Source organism: Hyla sarda, chromosome 9, assembly GCF_029499605.1.
Source record: "Hyla sarda isolate aHylSar1 chromosome 9, aHylSar1.hap1, whole genome shotgun sequence".
Lineage (NCBI taxonomy): Eukaryota > Metazoa > Chordata > Amphibia > Anura > Hylidae > Hyla > Hyla sarda.
The window spans coordinates 159,759,833-159,784,728 of NC_079197.1; the positions used below are offsets into that span (position 1 = coordinate 159,759,833).

The following is a 24,896-nucleotide window of genomic DNA, read 5'->3' on the forward strand; positions in this document are numbered from 1 at the left end:
ATGGATCCTCACTCCTCCGTAGTCCTTTAGAACCACTGTTGGGCCTGAGTGGTCCTCGGGGTGTGGTGGGCCTCAGTCCTGCATTCTTTCTCACGCCTCGTCACCCTGTAGAATGCCGTTCTTTGATATCCACATCCAATCATTTATTATTATACTAAATACAACCATTCATTTTGCTACTTGTCTGCTTCTCCGGCCTTTTACGTTACACAGGGGGGGGGGGGGGGGAAAACCGATGTCTAAAAGCAGATTTCATAGTCTTCAAAGGGCGTTTGTTTTGCCCCATAAAAGACCATAACAGATTGATGGGATGAGAACGTTACAGAGATAGAAGTTAATGGAGCAATGAAAACCTTGTTAAAGGGGTTATCCAGGAAAAAACTTTTTTAGAATCTCTCTCTCTCTCAGCATATGGTGGTATCAGTATAGGACAGGGGTCTGCAACCTTTAAGACAAAAAGAGCCACTTGGACCCGTTTTCGAACAAAAAAAAACTGTTTGCGACATTTAAAACAAATATAACACTGCATATATTGTTTCTTAGCTTAATGCTATATATACAGGATCGTGCAGTCAGCTGTCAATCTGAAGAAAAAAAGGACTTTCACTTAACAATGTAAAATATATTTTTGGGGTGGGCTTTTTTTGGGCCCAGGCCTGGGTGAGCTTTTTTTGGGCCCAGCCCTGGGGTGGGCTTTTTTTTGGGGCCCAGGCCTGGGTTGGGCTTTATTTTTGGGCCCAGGCCTGGGGTGGGCTTTATTTTTGGGCCCAGGCCTGGGGTGGGCTTTTTTTGGGGCCCAGGCCTGGGGTGGGCTTTTTTTGGGGCCCCGGCCTGGGGTGGGCTTTTTTTTTGGGCCCAGGCCTGGGGTGGGCTGGGGAGAGGGGGGTTAATGCACTGGGGAGAGGGGGGTTAATGCTGCCACGGGGTGAGGGGTTAACGCTACCGCTGCCATGGTGTGAGGGGTAACCTAACCCCTCACCCCATGGCAGCAGTAGCGTTAACCACTCAGCCCCCGGCAGCCTTAACGCTGCCGCGGGGTGAGGGGTTAACGCCCCGCTGTCAAGTGAGTAATGTACTTTACATACTCACCAGCTCCTCGCGTGGCTTCTTCCTCTCCCGGCGGCGCTCCTCGACTGAGGCGCAGGCCGGCGACGTCACTGTCATGTGACGTTACATTGTCACATGACAGTGAGGATCCGCGCGGCCCCGGAAGAAGAGACTCCGCTCCGATGGCACCAGGGCAGGTAAGTAAAACTGATGATGCCGTAACGGCGGCTCACGGGTTCAGATCATTCCGGGGCACTGCATTGTCCCGGAATGAGGGTGACGGAGCCGCGGCAAAGGTGTAAAAGAGCCGCGGGTTGCCGACCCCTGGTATAGGATATTACAGAGGGATAACAATATTATATAATGATATCAGAATAACACATTATAAGGTGATAGCAGTATTATTTATTATATCGTATCCTTCTATATGGCGGTATAAGTATAAGATATAACAGAGTGACAACAGTATTATACAGTATAGTGATATCAGAATAACACATTATAAGGTGATAGCAGTATTATTTATTATATCATATCCTTCTATATGGCGGTATATGTATGAGATATAACAGGGTGACAACAGTATTATATAATGATATCAGAATAACACATTATAAGGTGATAGCAGTATTATTTATTATATCCTTCTATATGGCGGTATAAGTATAAGATATAACAGGGTGACAACAGTATTATACAGTATAGTGATATCAGAATAACACATTATGAGATGATAGCAGTATTATTTATTATATCATATCCTTCTATATGGCGGTATATGTATGAGATATAACAGGGTGACAACAGTATTATATAATGATATCAGAATAACACATTATAAGGTGATAGCAGTATTATTTATTATATCCTTCTATATGGCGGTATAAGTATAAGATATAACAGGGTGACAACAGTATTATACAGTATAGTGATATCAGAATAACACATTATGAGATGATAGCAGTATTATTTATTATATCATATCCTTCTATATGGCGGTATATGTATGAGATATAACAGGGTGACAACAGTATTATATAATGATATCAGAATAACACATTATAAGGTGATAGCAGTATTATTTATTATTACAGTTTAGCATTATATAGTAGTTCTATTATAACATTATATTACACATTGGTGATATCAGTATTATTATTTATTATTACAGTTTAGCATTATATAGTAGTAACATTATATTACACATTGGTGATATCAGTATTATTATTTATTATATAATAATAACACAATAAGAAGATGTAAGGATAATGGTCGGAGCCCTCAGAGAAGCTTGCAGCCTCTTTTCTCTTGTAAGGATCTTCTTGCTGCTGTTGTCTCCTCTGCTCCAGCTGCGGGGACATTGTGAGATGACTCCAGCATTCCTGTACACAGCCCCCCTCCTCCCCACACCAACATCCAAACCCTCCTTCCCCTACTGAACCCCCTCCAGATGGTTAACCCTCTCCCCGCCTGGTTTATCTGGATGGCTAGCACACGACTCACATCAACACTGTAGGGTTCTATGCTGTGACGTACAGTAGGGAATTAACTGTTTATACCCAAAAAGTTGATACCCCAACTTTTTTTTTTTCATTATTATTATTATTATTATTACGTGAGTACAGAGGTATCATGGCTATGTGAGCATATAGTTATTCACCAAAAACACCTACCCCTCATGCCAGTCTGAAGGCATCTATGGACACAAAAACTATGGCCTAGTTGTACTGTTTTACTTCTATTGTATTAAAGAGGTACTCCAGCCCCTAAAAACCTTTCCTCGATCCACAGGATAGGGGATAAGTGTCTTATGCAAGGAGTTTTAAGTTTGGGACCAGATCTCCAGAACAAGTCCCTCACTCTTCCTATAGGGGGTCAGCACGCACTCCATGCATTGACTATGGGAGAGCCAGAGATACCCAATCGGGGTAGAGAATACCTAGTTAGGGGCTGGAATACCCCTTTAATGCCACCTGTAATGGGAATCTGTCAACTGCAAGAGCTGCAGACACTGTTGTATAGCTGTTGTGTTGTAAAAGGAAACTGTGCCTTTCCTGGAGCTGATGGTGGTTGCCGAACTTTTAAAATCACCTTTTTAGTTTGAGTGTTAAGGGGATGGAATCCGACCTGTTCTAGTGCCACATTCTGTCCCACCTCCTTGTTTGTCCTCACCTCCTTTTTGATTAATATACAGGGCTTTCTACATGAGTCAATTAGGGACTGGCAGGTGAGAGTGAGCAATTAGTTGTACCCAACTGTGGCACTTAAGCAGCTCGGCTCCACCTACTGGACACTTGGCTAAGAAATAAAATGGCAATTTTATAAGTTTTGCAACCACCATTAACTCCAGGAAAGTTACTGTTTGCATTTATACGTATCCATGTGGTAGAGGGTGTGAGATGTAGGGCAGATGGAATTACTCTAGGGGCAGATGGCAATAACCCCTTGTATTTATGACGCCAGGGCATGGTTTACCACCCGAAGGTATACCGCTGGATCCTGGGCTGGGGCAATAATGACTCCGACGCCAAGTTACGGACAACAGTAGCTTTACTGAGTGACAGATGGTAAAGTCTATACAGTTCAGCCAGGCCCACGGAGGTGACCAGTGACTTCAGAGATCTTAAGGGTTTGCTGGGACTTGCAGTGGTTTTGGACAATTTAGTGTAGGCCACGTTGACTTGACAATAGATGACAGTGACTGACATGACTGGAGACAGACTAAGCTGTGACTGTATCTTACTTGTAGACTTGTAGCTTGTGGCTGTAGACTTGACTTGACGATAGATGACAGTGACTTGACTTGACTGGAGACAGACTAAGCTGTGACTTTATCTTACTTGTAGACTTGTAGACTTGTGGCTTCAGACTTGACTTGAGGCTCCGATGACTCATCTCTCTGCCCTCAGTAAAGCTAACATTGTCTGTAACTTGGTGTCGGAGTCTTCATTGCCCCCGTGCCTAGCCCAGGATCCAGCGGTATTACCTTTGGGTGGTTAAGGGTAAACCGTGCCCTGGCGTCACGACAAGAAGGGGTTAATAACATCTGCCCTGCATTGCACCCCCGCTATACCACACTACCAAACAGAATACTGCCATATAGCGGGTAAATAATATTACCATACATTGTCAACTAGAACTGCTACATAATGGGGGAGATTTATCAAAACCTGTGCAAAAGGAAAAGTTGCTGAGTTGCCCATAGCAACCAATCAGATTGCCTCTTCCATTTTTTACAGTCCTTTTCAAAAGTGAAAGAAGCAATCTGATTGGTTGCTATGGACAACTCAGCAACTCTTACTGTGGACAGGTCTTGACGAATCTCCCCCAATGCCCATATAGAATAACTATAAAGAGCACTAACCGAGGGGGGATTTATCAAAACTACTGTACTGGAATAAAGTACTGGAAGGATTAAGATTTTTTAATAGAAGTGATTTACAAATCTGTTTAACTTTCTGGCACCAGTTGATTTAAAAAAAAAAAGTTTTCCACGGGAGTACCCCTTTAAGCCATGCCAGCAGCACAGATGCCCAAATATCCCTCTTTTTTTCAAGCAAAATTGCTATTAAAGGGTACCTCTCATCAAAAAAACTTTTGATATATTCTAGATTAATGTATGCAGAATAACTTTACAATTGAATGTTATTAAAAAATATGCTTCTTTCTATTTAATTTTCCACTTTGAAGAAATGACCACTAGGGGTCTCCCTACCAGTCCTGGCAGCAAGCATTTCAGACTCATGCTGGAGTCCTAAATACTACGAGCTGCCAGTCTGCTTTGTTCACAAAGGAGAACACTCAGAGCTGCCAGCCTGCTTTGTTCACAGCCTGTTTGGCTGTGAACAACGCAGGCTGGCAGCTCTGAGTGTTTAGGACTCCAGCATGAGTCAGAAATGCTTGCTGACAGGACTGATCGGGAAAAATACAATAGAAAGAAGCATATTTTTCATTAACATGCTATTGGAAAGTTATTCAACATCCATTAATCTAAAATATATCAAAAGTTTATTTGATGAGAGGTACCCTTTAATGTAAAAAAAAATTACCAACATTTGGAGCATGTACACCGCCAAGGGAGCCTGAAGGATAGATTAAAGGGGTACTCCGGTGGAAAACTTTTTTTTTTTCTAAATGAACTGGAGGCCAGAAAGTTAAACAGATTTGTAAATTACTTCTATTTAAAAATCTTAATCCTTTCAGTACTTATTAGCAGCTGTATGCTGCAGAGGAAATGTTATTATTTTTTAATTTCTTTTTTGTCTTGTCCACAGTGCCCTCTGCTGACACCTCTGTCCGTGTCCGGAATTGTCCAGAGCAGCATAGGTTTGCTATGGGGATTTGTTCCTGCTCTGGACAGTTCCTGATACGGGCATCAGGTGTCAGCAGAGAGCACTGTGGAGAAGACAAAAAAGAAATTAAAAAAGCATACAGCTGTTAAGAAGTACTGGAAGGGTAAAGATTTTTTAATAGAAGTAATTTACAAATTGGTTTAACTTTCTGGCACCAATTGATTTAAAAAAAAATGTTTTCCACCGGAGTACCACTTTAAGGAGGCTGGAGGCTTGTGACACAGAAAGCCGTATGAATATTCCTTTTCTCCTAATTGGCTTACGTTTCTTTGCTAATCCTTAATGCAGTGTTTCCCAACCAGGGTGCCTCCAGATGTTTCAAAACTACAACTGCCAGCATGCCCGGAGAGCCAAAGGCTGTCCGGGCATGCTGGGAGTTGTAGTTTTGCAACAGCTGAAGGCTCACTGGTTGGGAAACACTGCCTTAATGGTTTAGGCCACTGGTCCCCAAACTGTGGGCCTCCAGACGTTGCAAAACTACAACTCCCAGCATGTCCAAACAGCTGTTGGCTGTCCAGGCATGATGAGGATTGTAGCTTTGTAACATCTGGAGGGCCACAGTTTGGAAATCACTGTTCTAGAGTCATAGTTTCAGAATCTGCCTTCAGGGCATGGAAGTGGGCTTATGTGGATGACCGCCCTGGCAACTTTAAATAACAGATGTTCTTTGTAGGACGGACATCCCCCATGTTAAGCTCCCTTCTCAGGAGCAAGTGGAGCCGGGCAAGATGACACACAATTTATTATACTATAAACTAGTACTGAATAGAGGGCAGAGAAGGGGCATGAAAGCTTTATAGAAGCGCCCACTCTATTATATCTTTCCACTGTATATCATACAAGCTCAGCCAAAAATAATGATCTCGTCCTCATACCCTGTCCTCATATCCTGTCCATATATCCTGTCCTCATATATAGTTCTCATATCCCATCCTTATATCCCAACCTTATATTTCGGCCGTATATCCTGACCTCATATCCCATCCTCATATCCCAACCTCATATCTCATCCTCATATCTTGTTACCTTACTCCGACCTCATATCTTGTTCTCATATCCCGTCCTCATATCCCATCCTCATATCCAGTCCTTATATGCCAACCTCTATCTCGTCCTCATATCCCATCCTCATATCTCATCCTCATATTTCATCCTCACATCTTGTTCTCATATCCCATCCTCATATCCCAACCTTATATTTTGTCCTTGTAACCCAACCACATATCTCGTCTTAATACCCCGACCTCATATTCTATCACCATACCCCAACCTCATATCCCATCCTCATATCTTGTTCTCATATTCCGTCCTAATATCCAGTCCTTATATCCCAACCTCTATCTCATCCTCAAATCTCTACCTCATATCTCAACCTCATATCTTGTCCTCATATCCCAACCTCATATCTCAACCTCATCTCTCATCCTCATATCCTGTCCCCATACCCCAACCTCATATCCCGTCCACATATCTTGTTCTAATATTCTGTCCTCATATCCCGACCTCCTATCTCATCCTTATATCCTGACCTCATATCTTGTCCTCATATCTCGTCCTCTTATCTCATCCTTATATACTGATCTCATATCTTGTCCTCATATCTCGTCCTCTTATCTCATCCTTATATCCTGACCTCATATGCCAACCTCATATTCCATCCTCGTATCCCGTCACCTTATATACTGTACATACCAGGTTCCGAGTCTTCTAGACCACTAGTCTCCAAACTGTGGTCCTTCAGATATTGGAAAACTACAGCCCCTACCTGGAGGTCCACAGTTTGGGGACCACTGGTGTAGGCCATAGGCTATTTTCCCCTTTTGTCCTGCCCCAATTATTTCTCTATTTCTCTGTTGTGCTTGACCCGCCATGGCCCAGAAACATGATATCAGATATTATATATATATATATATATATATATATATATATACATATATATTAAGAGAGGATATATATACTGGATGTAAAGAGAAAAACTGGGGGATATAAGTTACACATGGCGTTCAATGGTAGAGACATTTTCAATGCTTGGCAAGTATAATGGTTATAAAATTTTAGCAGTTTGTAAAAGTTTTTTTTTTTTTCCGGAGCTAAACTTTGAGGAAATAAAGTTTTCCTTATAGACATGCATATGGCTTATGCCCAGACACAGTCTAATGCCACAAACACCGAACATCATTCAAAAAACATAAATCACAATTACAACCCACTGGGGCAACACTGCAGGTACAGTATAAAGCAGACAATGACTGTTCTGTGCACGTTCTGTAGATGCCGCGGGAGCAACAGGAAGAATACCATAATCTGAGCTCCCTGTATAATGTGCCGGAATATGAGGATTAAGACAACGCGGCAACGAAAAAAGTATGCCTTCGGGTCAGCACTCACGATGGTGTCCGATCGAGGAATTAGTCGTCTCAGGAGCAGTGTTCTATTAGTTCATAGAATTTATTAGGAAACATACACACCCGGACGACGCGTTTTGAGGGTAATGCTACCCTCTTCCTCAGATGGACTTGAGAAAGAGAACACTGCTCCTGAGATGACTAATTCCTTGTTCGGACACTGTGGTGAGTGCGGACCCAAAGGCATACTTTGTCCCTAGCTGCTTTTACATCCACTTTTTGCCATGTAATTTGCTGTCAAATCTGTGTACTGCCATATGCTATGCTGTCAGTTCTGTGTACTGCCATGTGGTGTACTATTAGTTCTGTGTGCTGCCATATGGTTTGCTGTCAGGTCTGCATACTGTCATATGGTGTGCTGCCAAATCTGTGTACTACCATATGGTGTCCTGCCAGGTCCAGGTACTGCCATGTAGTGTGCTGCCAAGTATGTGTACTGCCATATTTTGTGCTGTCAGGTCCCCATACTGCCATATGGTGTTCTCTTAGGTCCACATACTGCTATTTAGTGCATGCAGTAGGTCCTTGTACTGCTATGTGGTGTGCTCTCAGGTCCACTTACTGCCATATAATGTGCTACCAAGTCTGTGTACTGCCATATAGTGTGCTATCAGGTCCCATACTGCCATGTGGTATTCTCTTAGGTCCACATACTGCCATATGCTGTCAGATTTGCATATGGTCTTATGATGTTCCAGTAGGTCCTTGAACTGCTTGCTATATGGCATGCTTTTAGGTCTATGTACTGCCTAGAAGTGTACTGGCAAGTCTGTGTACTGCCATATAGTGTTTTCTCAGGTCAACATACTGTCATATGATGTGCTGTCAGGTTTGCATATAGTCATTAGGTCCTTGTACTGCTTTATGGTGTGTTGTCAGGTCCATGTGTCACTATATGGCACACTCTTGGGGTCTGTGTGCTGCCATATAGTGCCTTAGTGGAGATCATATTCTCTATGGAATCAAAGAGAAAAAACATGTATGTGTCTCTTTAGGAAACACTGGAGGAACAATATGTTCCCATGGTAGACTATGGTGCCATGTTATGGCTTTGTAACACATCCATGACTATGATTCTTCTGGCTCCATGAAAATAAAATTTCATAATGCCAGGTACAAAGAACTTGATTGTATCATTCTTAAAGGGTTACTCCGCCCCCAGACATCCAAATGATAGGGGATAAGATGTCTGATCACAGGGGTCCCGCCGCTGGGGACCCCCACGATCTCCCTGCTGCACCCGGCATTCGTTTATAGCGTTGGGTGCAGTGCCGGAGGCTCGTGACGTCACGTTCGGGGGTGACTGTGATGTCCCGAATCTCTGCCCAGAGTGAAGTTCACTCTGTGCACCTGATGTCTGGGGTGCCGCAGCCGATATCGAGGGGGGTCCCGAGCAGCAGGACCCCCACGATTGGACATATTATTCCCTATCCTTTGGATAGGAAATAAGATGTCGGGGCGGAGTACCCTTTAAGGCTCAGTCTGGACCTTCCATGGCACGTACAAGAGTTCTGCCCACCTAGAATTACATGGCTGACTCCAGAGCACAGGGAATGGAAGGCATACGTTGGTACAGGATCCAAATCCTTGAATATATAGGTTGTAAGTGGAAATACCTCATATATCACCCAGAATGAACATGAAGACAGATGCAGCTTTTCTATCAGAGTCAACTTATATCAAAATCACATGTGAAGGAAACAATTAAAATGGTGGAATGTTCCAAGCTGGAACGAGAACGAGCACAATCTCATGTGTCTTCTGTTACATTGGCCAGGACTCAGTACTGCGAGATTTGTTCTATACATAATCTGTCTTGGATCTGTGAGCATCAATGGCTCTTTATATTAAATGAGGAGGTTTCTGGATACCAAGTCCTGAATACATTATTAGGGAATAGAGAGTTAATACAGGTGAAGGCCAAGTGCAGGATCTATCAGCCAAAGAGGAGAGAAGCGACCAAGAGAGCCTTTCTTTATGGAGGACCCGCCATGCCCATAAATTATACAAAAAGCCATTGATATCAATGCGCAAAGCTTTTCTCCTCCTATGGTGGCGCTGCAGAGTAATTAAACAGTGGCTATAAGATCAAACTGATTGCTGGTTTTCCCACCATTAAGACTTATCACATATCCTGTGGGGAAGTTTGTAAAGGGTCCAACTCTTGAGACCCTCCCCACAATCTCGAGAATGAGGTCACAAGTCTCCCGTCAGAACCACTGCGCCATTCAATGTCCATAGGATCTCCAGCAGTTCCTCTAGATCAGTGTTTCCCAAGTGTGGTCCTCAAGTACCCCTAACAGGTCATGTTTTTAGGATTTCCTTACTCTTTCACAGGTAATATAATAGTGGTGAAGCCTGAGGACTGACCATATCACCGGAGACATAGCTTGGAGCTTCTGGGCCCTGATGCAAAATCTGCAACAGGGCCTTATATGCCAATTATATTACTGGTCTCTAATGGGGCAGATGTGCTTTGGGGCCCTCTTAGGCACCAGGGCCCCAGTGTAACTGCTACCTCTTTAGCTACACCCCTGCATATCACCTGTAAGGGTAGGGTTCACATGTAGTGCATCCGCAGCGTATTTGACACTGCGGATGCGCTGATGACTGTCCCTAAAGTGAGCCCCCTGCTGTGCCTGTGACGCACAGGTCACACGCGCATGCACAGTTTACTCCCAGACATTGCGGTCTCTCCCCCGAGCTAGGTCGAGAGCGGCCCCGATGTCTGAGAGTAAACTGTGCATGCTGCAGATGCGCTATGTGTGACCCTGTCTATGCACTGTGTGTGTGGGACACTTGTTTCAACAGTAGACTCTGGACCCCAATTTGAAGATCACGAGGGTACTAGCCTCCAGACCCTCCCTCAGTCATACACTTATCTCCTGTTCTGTGGTCTTATAAGGGGTCTTCCCATTAAGATGGTCAAGAAGTGGAGAAGAGCCAAGTCGGCTGTCTTATGCAATTTGCATAACTCTTATTGCTATTTTTGGCTTCTCGACCACCACTGGCAGCGGCAAACAGGCCATCTTGTTCTTCCATGGGAAAACCCCTTAAGTGGTGGGACAACCTTTTAACATCCGTAGATCTTTCCATGGATTGCTGTAGGACAGTGGTCTCCAAAATGTGGACCTTGCTGGTACTTGACGGTTTGCTACCTCTAGAGGTCCACAGTTTGGAGACCACTGCTGTAGGAAGTGTTTTTGGGTATAAATATGGCAAGAATGGCAGTTGTAGCTTTGCCAAAGGTTGGAGGGGGAGAGGTCTCTCTACATTGATCTATACCTTGGTTCCCCTCAATTGGCTAGATCCAAGAGCTGCGTAAAACAGAACTATAGACGGTGTAGATGTAGCAGTCGCACCCAGATCACTGTGCCCATGGGAACCCAAAGGCCTCTCTGCTAAATAAGAAGACCCCAATACTACAAATGGCCAGTGGACGTTAAGGGTCTTGTAGCAAATTTTACACTGGGTTTCAGGAGCCTCAGGTTACAAGATTGAATTAATTTCAGTCCCATTTTCTCACCACTACTTGAACCGACTTTTTATAGACATCAGTGCAACAGCACCCCCCATAGATGAGACGTAACTTGGGCATGGTTCTACCATTAGGGCTGGCATGAAGAATTCCCCAAAACGCATAATCTGTTACACATAGTCATATTCATTTTGAATAAGTAGCACTGCCTCATCTTGAGGAGGGCAAAGCTATACCCACACTGCTGGGCGGTCATTTTTCATTGAACTGGTTCCCAGTAACAGAAGTGGTATGTTTTGGGTTTTTTATTTTCCCTTTGTTCAAAATTGTCTCATTAAATATGTAACTTGGTTTCTTTTATAAGAGATTTCTTTAATGAAAACCATGGCATCAAGCTGGAATACAGGAAATGTTAAACATGCAACAATTTATGGACGCAGATTATGTGGGTATGGGCTTATGATGCAGTGTTCAGAATGACGTATGTGGACGCAAGTATAGCCATTAAAGGGGCTGTACCAATTAGACAACTTAGTCTCGATGATGAACCACCATCAAAGGTGATCAGTTCTGGTTCAAGTGCTGGAAGATGCAGGAAGAACATTGTCAAGACAGAGCTACTCTTTCCCATGGCCGCCCCAAGCACAACCCGTCCCCTTCCATGACGTCCATTGCCTTAGAAAACCAGTTGGACAACCCCCTCAATGGTCAACCTGCCCATGGCCTGAAGGGTGACTACAAAATGAGCTGTGTCTTGTGTGAGAGGAATAACTGATGGCCAAATAAGGGATCTTGAGTGTATGGCCACCTTTAGACAATCCCAGACATAGTGGCCCAGGAACAACTGAAACTTTTGCACCCCCCTTTAGATACCCATCTGCATTAGTAAAAAATCAATTTAGTACCCCTTCCTGGTAATGCTGTCCATACCCCTTACCCAACATGGACAGTCCCCAGGGTACAGGCTAACATAACATTTACCATTAACATATCCTTTACCCTGGGCTCTGTCCATACCCCTTACCCAACATGGACAGTCCCCTGGGTAAAGGATATGGCAACGTTAACCATTTACATATCCTTTACCCTGGAGACTGTCCATACCCCTTACCCAACATAGTCCCCTGGGTAAAGGGTATGATAACATTAACCATTACTGTATCCTTCACCCTGATGGGTAAGGGTTATTGGCCAACCACATAATTTCCCTCAAAGCATGCTCCTTTTCCATCATCATTTTGAGCCATTTTCACCAAACGCACACCCCCTGGTGCGAAGTTGATTTCTGGGATTGCAGAAATCTCTAGTGATCACATTATTGGTGAAGGAACTGAGGCTGTGGGCCAGGTTGGCAAATAGAAGGTGACCAATCTCAATAACAATCTTATGCTCTACCAGGATAAATGGAAAAAGGGTTGTAAGACTTACCATATTGTGGTGGTGAGTCTGTTTTCATCTACAGAGAACGACCCTACCACAAATACCTTTCTAGAAACCAGTTCTTTGGTTCACCACATATGATTTGCTATCCTCACTGTCATTAATAATATCAGGTCAAATTATATTACAGTATGGTTTGTAGTTACACATGGGGATGGCGGACTGACGTTAATTGCAGATTCGGTGAATATAACCCAGTAATAATAATAATGTTGGGCTGGAGGAATAGACCACAGGCGGTGGCAGCAGCCTCAACTCCTCATCCGCTAAGTGGATAGTTATTCAGTAGGTCAAGGACATAATTTATCTTTACGCATGGGATATAGACATGAACTGAGGAAAGATTAATAGATCAAGACTGGAGACACCACATAGAAGAAGCGGCATAACTTTTCCGTAATTTTTGATACTACAGATACGACAATAATATAATAATAATATAATGTAATAATATAGATAAAGGATAATCTAAATATTACATTAACTACACGGCATTCTTTTCACAACAGGACGGGGAGACCCCCATCTTTTCAACATGCCGGAAGGAGTCCTAAAAGGAAGCAGAAAGCGACCAGGTGAACAAGGTAGGTCCTTAAAGGAGACCACTAGGAGACTTGCCTTTTCTACCAGTTTCCTTTGTACCTCCCCCGTTGCAAAATAAATACAGATTTGCTGGTGGTGACTCGGCAATATATTCTACCAGAACTTCTGTAACCTAGATAGACCATAGATCAGTGGTCTCGAACTGTGGCCTTCCGAATGTTGCAAAACTTCAACTCTCAGCATGCCCGGACAGCCGTTGGCTGTCCGGGCATGCTGGGAGTTGAAGTTTTGCAACATCCGGAGGGCCACAGTTTTATACCACTGCCATAGATGGTGGCCAGGCTGGTATGGGATTAGTTATCTCTGGCGGTAAGGCTTGTTGTTAGGCTGGGTTCACATATATCAGATGTCCGGCATAGTTTCCCCCCGGTGTGCACCGGAGGGAAACTGATGCCAGAACTGATCCCATTCATTTGAATGGGACAGTTCCCAGTCATCCAGCATCCCAATTTTGATGCCACATGGTTGGACACACCAGACAGCAACAGACTGGGGAATGCAGCTTGCCGCGTTCTCCTGTCTGGTGCCAGAAACAATGGACATCGGATGCCAAACAACCGATGCCAACTGATGCACGTTGTCATCAGTCGCGGCATCAGTTGCGTCGAGATTTAGGCTGGGTTTACTTATGCCTAGGCAGTCACCTGAACTCATTTGGGTATTGCCTATCTTTCAAAGATTGTTCATTCTTAAAAACGTAGACGGTTTATGGACATAGTTTCTTTAAAGGGAACCTGCTATCATTTTCATGCTGCCTGAACCACGAGTCATCAGGATGACTCCCAGCAGATTCTACCTGCCACGCTGGTCTCGATTGATAAAAATATCCCTATATTTAAAGAGGAAGAAATCTATCAATGGCGGCTGGTTGTTATCACACCCATCTCTCCTTTCGCCCCACAAAGAGTGCATAGATTAGGTCATTGGCAGATTTGACCAAAAATAATCATATTCACCATGTAAATACATCATGTAAAAACAGCTGAGTGCCGGACAGGTTATGATGAATGTTCCATTACTGTTTTGAATTGTAAAATACATTTTATAAGTTTCTTTCCCCCTTCATAGGTGCCCCCAGGCCTTCATCTGTCAGTTCTCTGAGTGGAATAGCAGCCGGGATGTCTGGCAGCTGTACCTCCGTTAATACCGTGTGTTCGGACAGCGACCGTCCAGTTAGTCTCAGCTCCTCCACCTCTTCGGCCTCCCTCCAGGATAGCCACAGCTCATTTGGTAGTAGCGGGACCCTTGGATCTTCCCAGTACGGAGGCCCTTCCTATCCTCAACAAAATGGCAGCGATATCAGTCTTGACCTTACACCTGTGGCCCAGTTGGAAATTGAACACAAGGTGCTGTCCAGTGAAAGAGCCTTTCTTGGCTGTACGTGGTCCCCGATTTTGCGCAAAGCAAAGGACCCCAAGGCCAAGCTTTCCCACGTGGACAGAGTGGTGCTAGAAATTCTGGAAACCGAGCAGGCCTATGTCCGAGATCTGAAGAGCATCGTAGAGGTGAGAGAGTCTTCTGCTTCTTTCTTGTGTTTGCTTTCTGTGCTGGTTGACATGTACATTACCATACTTACCCTCATTTAAATAACCAAAAACAGGGACATTCAAGTCCTGCCCCTGGAACACCCGACACAACAAACACTTTTGTGTCCCTTTTGCAATCCCTATTTCTGGGATTGTCCCATTAAAATCAGGACCATTGGCAAGCATGTATTGCTCCTGCACATGTGGTTTAAAGTCTATGTACACTTTCACGTCCATATTTATTTTATTGCCCCCAATACATCGAAAATGAACAATTAATAATAGGTTCTTTTAACAAATGAACTATTGTTTTATTTCTACAGCTCTCTGCAGGTTATGCATCTCCATGGTAACAGACAACTATCAGATTTTGTCTAGTATAATCCTGTATTGTCTTCCATTTGTCCCCTACTTTGTGCTAATGTACATAAGGCAGGTTAGGCAGAAGTAGAGGACAAATAAAAAGAAATATAAATACAGGGCCAGACTACACAGGGTTAGCTTGCTGTCTGTTACTATGGAGACAAACGGGGAAATTTATTACGGCTGGTAGGCCAGTTTTCTGCCATACTCAAGCCTCATTTTGTGCAAACATTCGTGACCCTTTTTTTCCACTGCTTTTTCCACTTTGAAAAAAGAAAAAAATTGAGCGTGGCTTAGTGGAAGGGGACACGGCATTGCACAACCCAATGTAAGTACTATAATATACCCCAGGAGCTGAAGTGCATAATGTCTGACATCTATACCAGCTCCTACCTGGTGTAGATTTCAACTGCTGGCACATGGCTTGTAGGCCATTTTGTATAAGCCTATGGGCTCCTGTTAACGCGTGCCGATCTCGATCAATAGTGATAATTTACAGAGCTTTCACAATGCTTAATCAATCATCGGCCAGGCCACACCAACGATCACTGGATTATTAAGGAGGCCCACGCTGTACTGAGAACTTTTATAACTTGTGTCCCTTTTAAAGGGGTACTCCACCCCTAGACATTTTATCCCCATTCCAAAGGATAGGGGATAAGATGTCTGATCGCGGTATAGCATGTGGCACCCACCTGTTTCTTGTCCAGAAGCGCTGGAGGGTCTGGGTCACGACCACGGGAACGGAAGTCCGTGACATCATGACTCCGCCCCCGTGTGACGTCACACCCCGTCCCCTCAATGCAAGTCTATGGGAGGGGGCGTGACGGCCGTCACGCCCCCTCCCATAGACTTGCATTGAGGGGACGGGGCGTGACGTCACACGGGGAAGGAGTCATGATGTCACGGACTTCCGTTCCCGTGGTCGTGACCCAGACCCTCCAGCGCTTCCGGACAAGAAACAGGTGGGTGCCGCATGCTATACTGCGGGGGTCCCCAGTGGTGGGACCCCCGCGATCAGACATCTTATCTCCTATCCTTTGGATAGGGGATAAGATGTCTAGGAGTGGAGTACCCCTTTAACTACTTGGTGAGATCTCAGCACCAGGTCTCCACCGATCAAAGCTTATGTCATGTTACTATGACATGTCATGATTGGTATCTTTTAAAGGGGTTATCAAAAGACAGGTACCCCCACTGATCACGAAAATGGAGGTAAATGGAGCGTCAATGTGCATGAATGACCACTGCTCTATTCACTGTCAATGGGCCATCCAAGGATAGATGAGTTCTGCACATGGCAATGTCTATAGGTCCCATAGATACATTGCCGAGTGCAGAGCAGTCCCATAGAGCATCAATGGAGTGGCAGCCAAGCAAGTGCCCTGATGTTCCTTTTCAATTGGGGAACAATTGTAAATATGGGATAATATTTAATCTTAGGACAACTGCTTTAAGTCAACATGTAAGCAGCCATTAATATTGCTACCACTGCAGTGAAATGTTTGATAATGGAGTTTGATTTCATTAGGGCTTAGGTATAATGATTTACACCACACTGATCAAAGTAACAATCCAGTGACAAGCGTGGACAGTGGGTCAGAGAAAGCAACTTCTACATTTTCATCGGGAACTTGACATTAAAATGACGGATGTGGACCCAGCTGTCCGGCCATGCAGTTGTATTCTTAGCTCAGAGGCAGCTGTGCCATCATATTCTTCATAACTGGCATTTCTGTGCTAGAGAACGGGGCCGTGCTTTCCTATGGGGAATTTTGGGATGTCCTGCACCCAACTATCTGCTGATGTATCGTTAAAGGAAAGAATTCTTCAGTCGCCAGACATGATCAGCAGATGGTGCACCCGGCTTCTACCAGTTACGTGGAAATAGCCTGCAGCTATGGGTGGTGGAATTTTTTTTGTAAATGGCAAGGCCTTTATGGAGAACCTCATAATTTAAAGATCTTAAGGTCAAGACAGTAAATTTATGGGCTCTATGGGCAATATTTTACAATGCAGAGCCAATACTATGTTTTATCTCTAATAGAAAGAAGTAAGGAAATGGCAACCCACCCAATCTTCATAGTATTTCTTTATTTCTCAACGATACTTACATAATTGCAGGGGGGAGACAGACAGGGGTACAGAAGAAATGAGGCTACAGCAGCCGTTTCACACTAGTTGAAGAGGCCCGATGAAGCACAACTAGTGTGAAACGGCTGCTGTAGCCTAATTTCTTCTGTACCCCCTCTCTGTCTCCCCCCTGCAATTAATTATCGTTGAGAAATAAAGAAGATACTATGAAGTTTGGGTGAGTTGCCGTCTCCTTACTTCTTTCTGTTGGATATGTGTACTACGAACTATCTCTTATCCAATATCCAACAACTATAGCGTAATTTATATCAGACTTCGAGGCGACAGTGCCGAACAACATCTGTCTTTGTATGTACTATGTTTTATCTCGACTACGTTAGTATTGATCTTCTGTTTTCGTGTTTGGGTGGGTTTCTCTTGTACTTAGTAGTTTTCATTAAAAGTTTAAAAACATAAACACAGTAGGTCCTTTAATCCTGTGCACAGGCACAATATAGTGCAGGCTCTAGAGCTGAGCCCACTCCATATGTGGTGGGCACCAGTAGTGCTATATAAACAATACCAATCCACAGCCTCGGGGGTCAAATATAACTCTGATCCTGGTAGGCTAAGATGGTGACCCACCATATAGTGTGGGCAATGGCAACTGTGGCACCGGAGGAGTTAGAAAGTGGGAGGGGTCTTTCTCTGTTACCTGATTGGTACCCCTCAATGTAATCACGGGATGCAGAGAAGATATCTCTAAGAATGGGCCTTCTATACATTTTTACACCATAACTTCAAACGTGCACAGCCATTTTTATTGATGATTGGATATGGCCCATACTCGGAGATACCATAGACCAGATTCCCATTGATCAAACATTTATGACTTAACGTATGTGAAAAAAGTCATGTTTGTGAATATAAGGGGAAAGCTACTTGGTTGGGTTGAGTTTATTGATTTTGTTACGAACGCTTGGAGCGGACAGCAGGGGGGGTTGTGATTCCTCGACCACGCCCCTCGTGACGTCACATCACACCCCTCCAATGCAAGTCTATGGGACTCTGGGACTCCCCTCCCCCCCCCCCCCCGCTGCCGGCACCCAGCATTCTAAAAGAACGCTGGGTGCTGCAGGGGATAAGATGTCTAGGGACAGAGTACCCCTTTAAAGGGGAAGGATTCAATTTTTTTTAATAGAAGTAACTTACAAATCTGTTCAACTTTCTTTAAAAAAAATAGTTTCCCAGCGAAGTACCCCTTTAAACCAATTATGAGTTCCCCCCTATAGTGTAGGCTTGGCGGTTGACTGAATGGAATCCCATTGGTGGACCAAGAGGGTTACTACTTAGTGATCTATTCTAGGTGGCTTCCAGTAAGTATGATATAGGAGGGTGGAGGGGAATTGTGAAAGACTATAGTCAAACCTGAATTTACGGCATTGGCTAGCCTTTCTCCCTACAGTTCAATAGCGGATGTGGTAAAAGGGTACAGTCCCGTATTTTTGACATCTGTTTAGAAAAATAAAAATTTCCCTAGAAAGTGCGTATATGACAGCGAAACCCATTGAGCGTCTTTGCAGGACTCAGCTGGTGGGAGCAGAAGGTTGCAGTCAATGCTTTATGACTCCACATCTGCCCAATGATGGATGTGCAGCTATTCGAGCAGAATAAACTGGTGGCCGATGCTATTCCTGAAATTCCAGAGATTGCTGAGACCCAGCGTCTCTCTGACACATTCCCACTGGGCAGAGGTCACTGTGTGAGGGAGAGCAGACCACACTAACGTAATATGGGGCCTTTCTTCACTCTCTTCCTGCTCTTCGCAGTGCGCAACTGGACGGCCACATTGTTGGGGTTATGAATCCCACCGGGCAACGCTTTGCCGGCCTACGCTCTTCACACGTATGGGGTCAGTCATATGGAAAGGAAAACATAACAAAAAAAGGAAAACATAACAAAAAAAAATTAATGTATATTTAGATTGGAATATAGGAAGCAATCGGGGGGAATGACGGCAGATGCACAGGAAATATCTGTATACACTAAAGGTTTTCTGACTGGATATTTTTTTTCCTCTTGCGGATGATGAAGTTGTCTACATCTTCATGTGAACGAACCATTTACAATAACAATGGCGTTGAATCCCAGCCATAAAGTAGCAGAGAATTCATTCCAATGATATGTTTATGTATATCCTATAGTCCACTTATAAGGGGGCAGGGGGGGGGGGGGGAGTGTTGTAAATCTACGGATGATTCGGATGTTGTTTTACTTTAAGAAGCCACCCCCTGGAGGCCCCAGAGATGGCTGCCACACATACTGCAGTGTCTTCTGATGATAATCTTATGCTTTTGTCCCAAATAGAAAACATCTGTCCTCTTCGTCTCCCCGAATAGAATTCTAGGAAAGCTGGGTGACAACTCTGATCTGCGCTATAATGGCTGCAAATAGGACCCCAACGCTTGGTGGGTTTTGTTACCACTAGCGCCATGGCAGCTGGACGGCACATTTTTATGCTATTTCCAGTCTAGGGTAGTGTTTTCCAAGCAGTGTGCTTCCAGCTGTTGCAAAACTTCAACTCCCAGCACGCCCGGACAGCCAACGGCTGTCCGGGCGTGCTGGGAGTTGAAGTTTTGCAACAGCTGGAGGCACGCTGCTTGGAAAATGCTGTACTGCTAGTTCAATGTTATAAAATATCAAGTAACTGCATCCAAGTTGATGTCCCCCAACATGTTTCACTGTACAAACAGTGTCCTCAGGGCACCGGGACACTTTGGTTATGTTGCACTCTACAGCAGTGTTTCCCAACCAGTATACCTCCAACTACAACTCCCAGCATGCTAAAAGCTTGGGAAATGCTGTACTGCTAATTCAGTGTTATAAAATATCAAGTAATTGCATCCAAGTTGATGTCCCCCAACATGTTTCACTGAAGAAACAGCGTCCTCAGGGCACTGGGACACTTTTGTTATGTTGCACTCTACAGCAGTGTTTCCCAACCAGTATACCAGCAACTACAACTCCCAGCATGATGGGAAAGCCTTTGGAGTTGGAGTTTGGAGTTTGCAGCTGTAAGCTGTAAGGGTCCCGCCGGCAGCTGCGGTGTCCACATTCGGGATATCACGCTACGCCCCTCCATTCATGTCTATGGGAGGGGGGCATGATGGCTAGTACAGAGCTCCCTCTTGAATAGAGAGGCGTGGCGGCCTTCATTGCAAGTCATATTGCACATTGCACAAAGCGGAGTTCGCTCCGAGACCCGAATGACTGGGGTGCAGGCCCAGAGAATGCGGGGGGTCCCCAGCGGCCGGACCACCACGATCTAACATCTTATTCACTACCCTTTAAAGCACACTGGTTGGGAAACCCTGGTCTATGTGGACAGCCAGGAATTGTCTGTGGGGACAAGTAGGACAAGGGCCTCACCGCTCTGGACTAGACCTCATGCCGTAGGTCTGGCTTAGCAACCAGGCAGCTAAATTGAGGAAAGAAATGTAGGTGATAAAATCGAAATTGATTAGAGATTGTATGGGTCCCATTGTATTACCTCACATAAAGGGGGCGTCCCCCAACCTGTGGCATCCAAGAGTGGACAAGTATAATAAACTATACAGTTTTATGCTATTTAGAGTCTAAACAGTATTTCCCAACCAGTGTGTCTCCAGCTGTTGCAAAACTACAACTCATATCATTTTAATTAATGCTGTTAAGAAACATATATATATATATATATATATATATATATATATATATATATATATATATATAGTGAATGTACTTCACAGAGGATACTGATGAGGAAACCTTGATCGATATGGACGCAGGAAATAGACTCACAGTTAGTGTGTAAGAACGTGTATATAGACTCACCGTACATCAATCAATTAGGACCAATCCCATTTCCCATAAAAAATGGCACTCACATATATGAAAATGTAGCATTCGGACCATACACAATTCCCTACGCATTTCGGTTCACCCGAGTAGGTGACCTCATCAGGGGCTTTCCACAATGTGTGTCTAAAAAACAAATTAGGACAGTGTGTTCACACAATCTATCCCAAATCAATGATGCCAATATCTTGGGGCTACCAATACAGTTATACCCCTAAATGCAATACTGACAGTACAAATAAATTGTGCCCCATCTTCTAGGGCAGTTTTTCCCAACCGGGGTGCCTCCATCTGTTGCAAAACTACAACTCCCAGCATGCCCGGACAGCCAAAGGCTGTCCGGGCATGCTGGGAATTGTAGTTTTACAAAAGCTGAAGGCACCCTGGTCAGGAAACACTGGTCTTGGAAAAGCTGTATGACCATCAAAAAACAAGAAGACGTGGCAGCACGATAAATGATGCAGTATAATGGATCATCTTCCCCATATTTGGGAAACACTGCACTACTAACTCAGCGTTATGAAAAATCAAGAAACTGCGTCAGAGTTGATGTCCCCCGACATGTTTCACTGTAGAAACAGCATCCTCAGGAGATTGGGACTTAGAATGAAAATCTCTTCTGTTATGATGCACTCTAGGGCAGTGTTACCAAACCAGTGTGCCTTCAGCTGTTGCAAAACTACAACTCTGAGCATGCCCGGACAGCCGAAGGCTGTCCGGGCATGCTGGGAATTGTAGTTTTACAACAGCTGAAGGCACCCTGGTTGGGAAACACAGGTCTAGGAAAAGCTGTATGACCGTCAAAAAAATGATGGATCTTTCCCATATACAGCTTCCCTTCCCCAGGGATAGTTCTCCATAGCCCTCAAACCTTTACAAATGATAAATACAGTATATTTGGTCACTTGTTGAGATCCTTCCTTTACTACCTCTTTCCCTTCTCCATGTGTCTCCTCCACTCTCCGCCCTTGCCTGCAGTTATCACTAGAGATGAGCGAATTTAAAGTAAATTCGATTCGTCACGAACTTCTCGGCTCGGCAGTTGATGGCTTTTCCTGCATAAATTAGTTCAGCTTTCAGGTGCTCCCGTGGGCTGGAAAAGGTGGATACAGTCCTAGGAGACTCTTTCCTAGGACTATATCCACCTTTTCCAGCCCACAGGAGCACCTGAAAGCTGAACTAATTTATGCAGGAAAAGTCATCAACTGCTGAGCCGAGAAGTTCGTGACGAATCGAATTTACTGTAAGTTCGCTCATCTCTAGTTATCACCCTCCGTCTCCCTCTTGCTATGAGATTCCAGAGCCCAGATCCCGTGACCTCTCATCCACTTTGGGAGAAATGCCCTATTAGTAAACTAAGTTTCCGGAGTAAATCCACAGGGATTCGGCTCCTCAATTACCAAAGGGCTGAGACCCAAACTGTGGAGTAAAGATATGCGGGCTGCAGAGTATTGCTAAATCTTATCAGTGGTTTGGTAAGAGCATTGAGAACGTCCCTCTTGTAAGATCTTGGACTTTCCATATTTGAGGCAAATCACAATACAAAGTTATAGGCTGGAAACAGATAGGAGAGGTTGTGGTATACAAGTATGGCGGTGTGTTAGGCCTGAACTTTTCTCAAGAATGGAAGTTCTTAGACGTATTGCATATAAAGAGATAAGTGTGGTGGCCCAGTACAGGAGTTGCACCCCTGTACCCTTGCCGTCCTGTCAGGCGGACTCTATTGGGGTGTCCCAAGTCCCTCTTTACCCTATGCAATCTAAACGGTTAAAGGGGTACTCCGGCACTTAGACATCTTATCCCCTATCCAAAGGATAGGGGATAAGATGTCTGATCGCGGGGGTCCCGCCGCTGGGGACCCCCGTGATCTGGCACGCCGCACCCCGTTAGAATCAGTCCCCGGAGCGTGTTCACTCCGGGTCTGTTTACTGTCGACCACGGGGACGGAGCACTGCTCCGCTCCCATGTGACGTCACGCTCCGCCCCCTTATTGCAAGCCTATGGGAGGGGGCGTGACAGCCGTCACGCCCCCTCCCATAGACTTGCATTGAGGGGCGGGGCGTGATGTCACACGGGGCGGGGTCGTGACGCCACGATCTCACGTCACCGTGGTTGGGAGGCGTTAGGATGAGAGCCTCCAGCGCTGCCGGAAGCCACAACAGGTGGGTGCTGCAGCCGAGATCCTGGGGGTTCCCAGCGGCGGATAGGGGATAAGATGTCTAGGGGTGGAGTAATTTTGGAACTAGCAGCGCCATCGCAAGGGTCAAGTTTTCTCTCTTCACCTTTACTTTAGAATAGCCACACCCCCTGGAGACCATGTGACTTATGACATATTGGCCCTGATTTACTAAGAATGTTGTGTAGTTTTCTTTGTGGGTTTTAATTCAATACAAATTTTTTTCCACAGTATTTACTAAGGATTCCCTGCATTCTGCACTTTTCCCTACATTTTGCTTTTTTTTACACCTGCTCTGATCTGTAGGGTTTTCCTCAGCTCAAATCCACCACATTTTCTGTGGAAACCTTAGTAAATATGTTGGGTTTTTGTGGAAATGTCAGGGAAAACTGTCCAGAGTAGGAGAAAATCCCCATAGCAAACATATGCTGCTCTGGACAGTTCCTAAAATGGACAGAGGTGTCAGCAGAGAGCACTGTGCTCGTGATATCAGCAGAGAGTTCTGTGTTCCAAAAATAAAAGAATTTCCTCTGTAGTATTCAGCACCTAATAAGTACTGGAAGGATTAAGATTTTTTTTAATAGAAGTAATTTACAAACCTGTTTAACTTTCTGGCACCAGTTGATTTAAAAAAAAAAAAAAGTTTTCCACCGGAGTACCCCTTTAAAACTCCTTGTCTGCAAATGTATACTTAAGGGTACCTTCACACGTACGCAGATTTGATGCGCAGGATTTTCTGCTGCAGATTTCAATGTAAACTACACGACTGAGCGCAGCTTCTAATCTGCAGTTACAAATCCTGCGCATCAAATCTGCGCAGGATCCTGTATGTGTGAACGTACCCTAAAGGGGTACTCTGGCTTTATACATCTTATCCCCTATCCAAAGGCTAGGGGATAAGATGTATGATCACAGGGGTCTCACCGATGGGGACCCCCGCGATCTCGATGCAGCCCCCGGCATTTTGGGACATGATGTCAATGCCACGCCCCCTAGTGACGTCACGCCACGCCCCCTACATTCATGTCTATGGGAGGGGGCGTGACAGTCGTCACGCCCCCTCCCATAGACATGAATGGAGGGGGCATGGCGTGACATCACTTTGGACTTTTATACCCCACACACACTCAAAATGTCAACCAAAGTACCCCATAACAGTACCAGAGCTCCACAATATTAGTGCCCCAAAACACCTCCAGAGTACCGCATTAATGCACTGCATGACTAGTGCCAACCAGTCCCCTATCAATAATAAGGGATTGCAGAAAGTGCTGGGTTAACCCTTTTAAGTGCAGTAATGGTGGTCATTCTGACTATCCTATTATTTCTCCTCTTTACATAACTAGTCAGACCCCACTCATGGGGGGAGATTTATCAAAACACGTCCAGATGAAAAGTTGCCCAGTTGCCCATAGCAACCAATCAGATCGCTTCTTTCATTTTTAACAAGGCCTCTGCAAAATGAAAGCAGCAATCTGATTGGTTGCTATGGGCAACTGGGCAAATTTTCCTCTGCACAGGTTATGATAAATCTCC

General features: G+C 44.6%; 1 protein-coding gene and 1 long non-coding RNA gene across 3 annotated transcripts in view; one reads left to right on the forward strand and one right to left on the reverse strand.

Annotated features, from left to right (window-relative positions):
* Positions 1-24,896, forward strand: part of PLEKHG2 (pleckstrin homology and RhoGEF domain containing G2) — a 114,639-nt gene that overhangs the window by 36,460 nt on the left and 53,283 nt on the right. The window contains exons 3-4 of one of the 2 annotated variants that reach the window (XM_056541202.1): positions 13,232-13,306; positions 14,394-14,830. In XM_056541202.1, coding sequence (XP_056397177.1) covers positions 13,258-13,306; positions 14,394-14,830 — 486 coding nt within the window. In that variant the 5' untranslated portion in view covers positions 13,232-13,257. Of the gene's footprint in view, positions 1-13,231; positions 13,307-14,393; positions 14,831-15,441; positions 15,543-24,896 lie in introns of those variants that run through there. The other variant, XM_056541203.1, reaches the window with a different exon arrangement.
* Positions 21,145-24,896, reverse strand: part of LOC130291848 (uncharacterized) — a 31,051-nt gene continuing 27,299 nt past the window's right edge. Inside the window, exon 3 of the long non-coding RNA XR_008848051.1 lies at positions 21,145-21,310. This is a non-coding gene — a long non-coding RNA (uncharacterized LOC130291848). The remainder of the gene's footprint in view (positions 21,311-24,896) is intronic.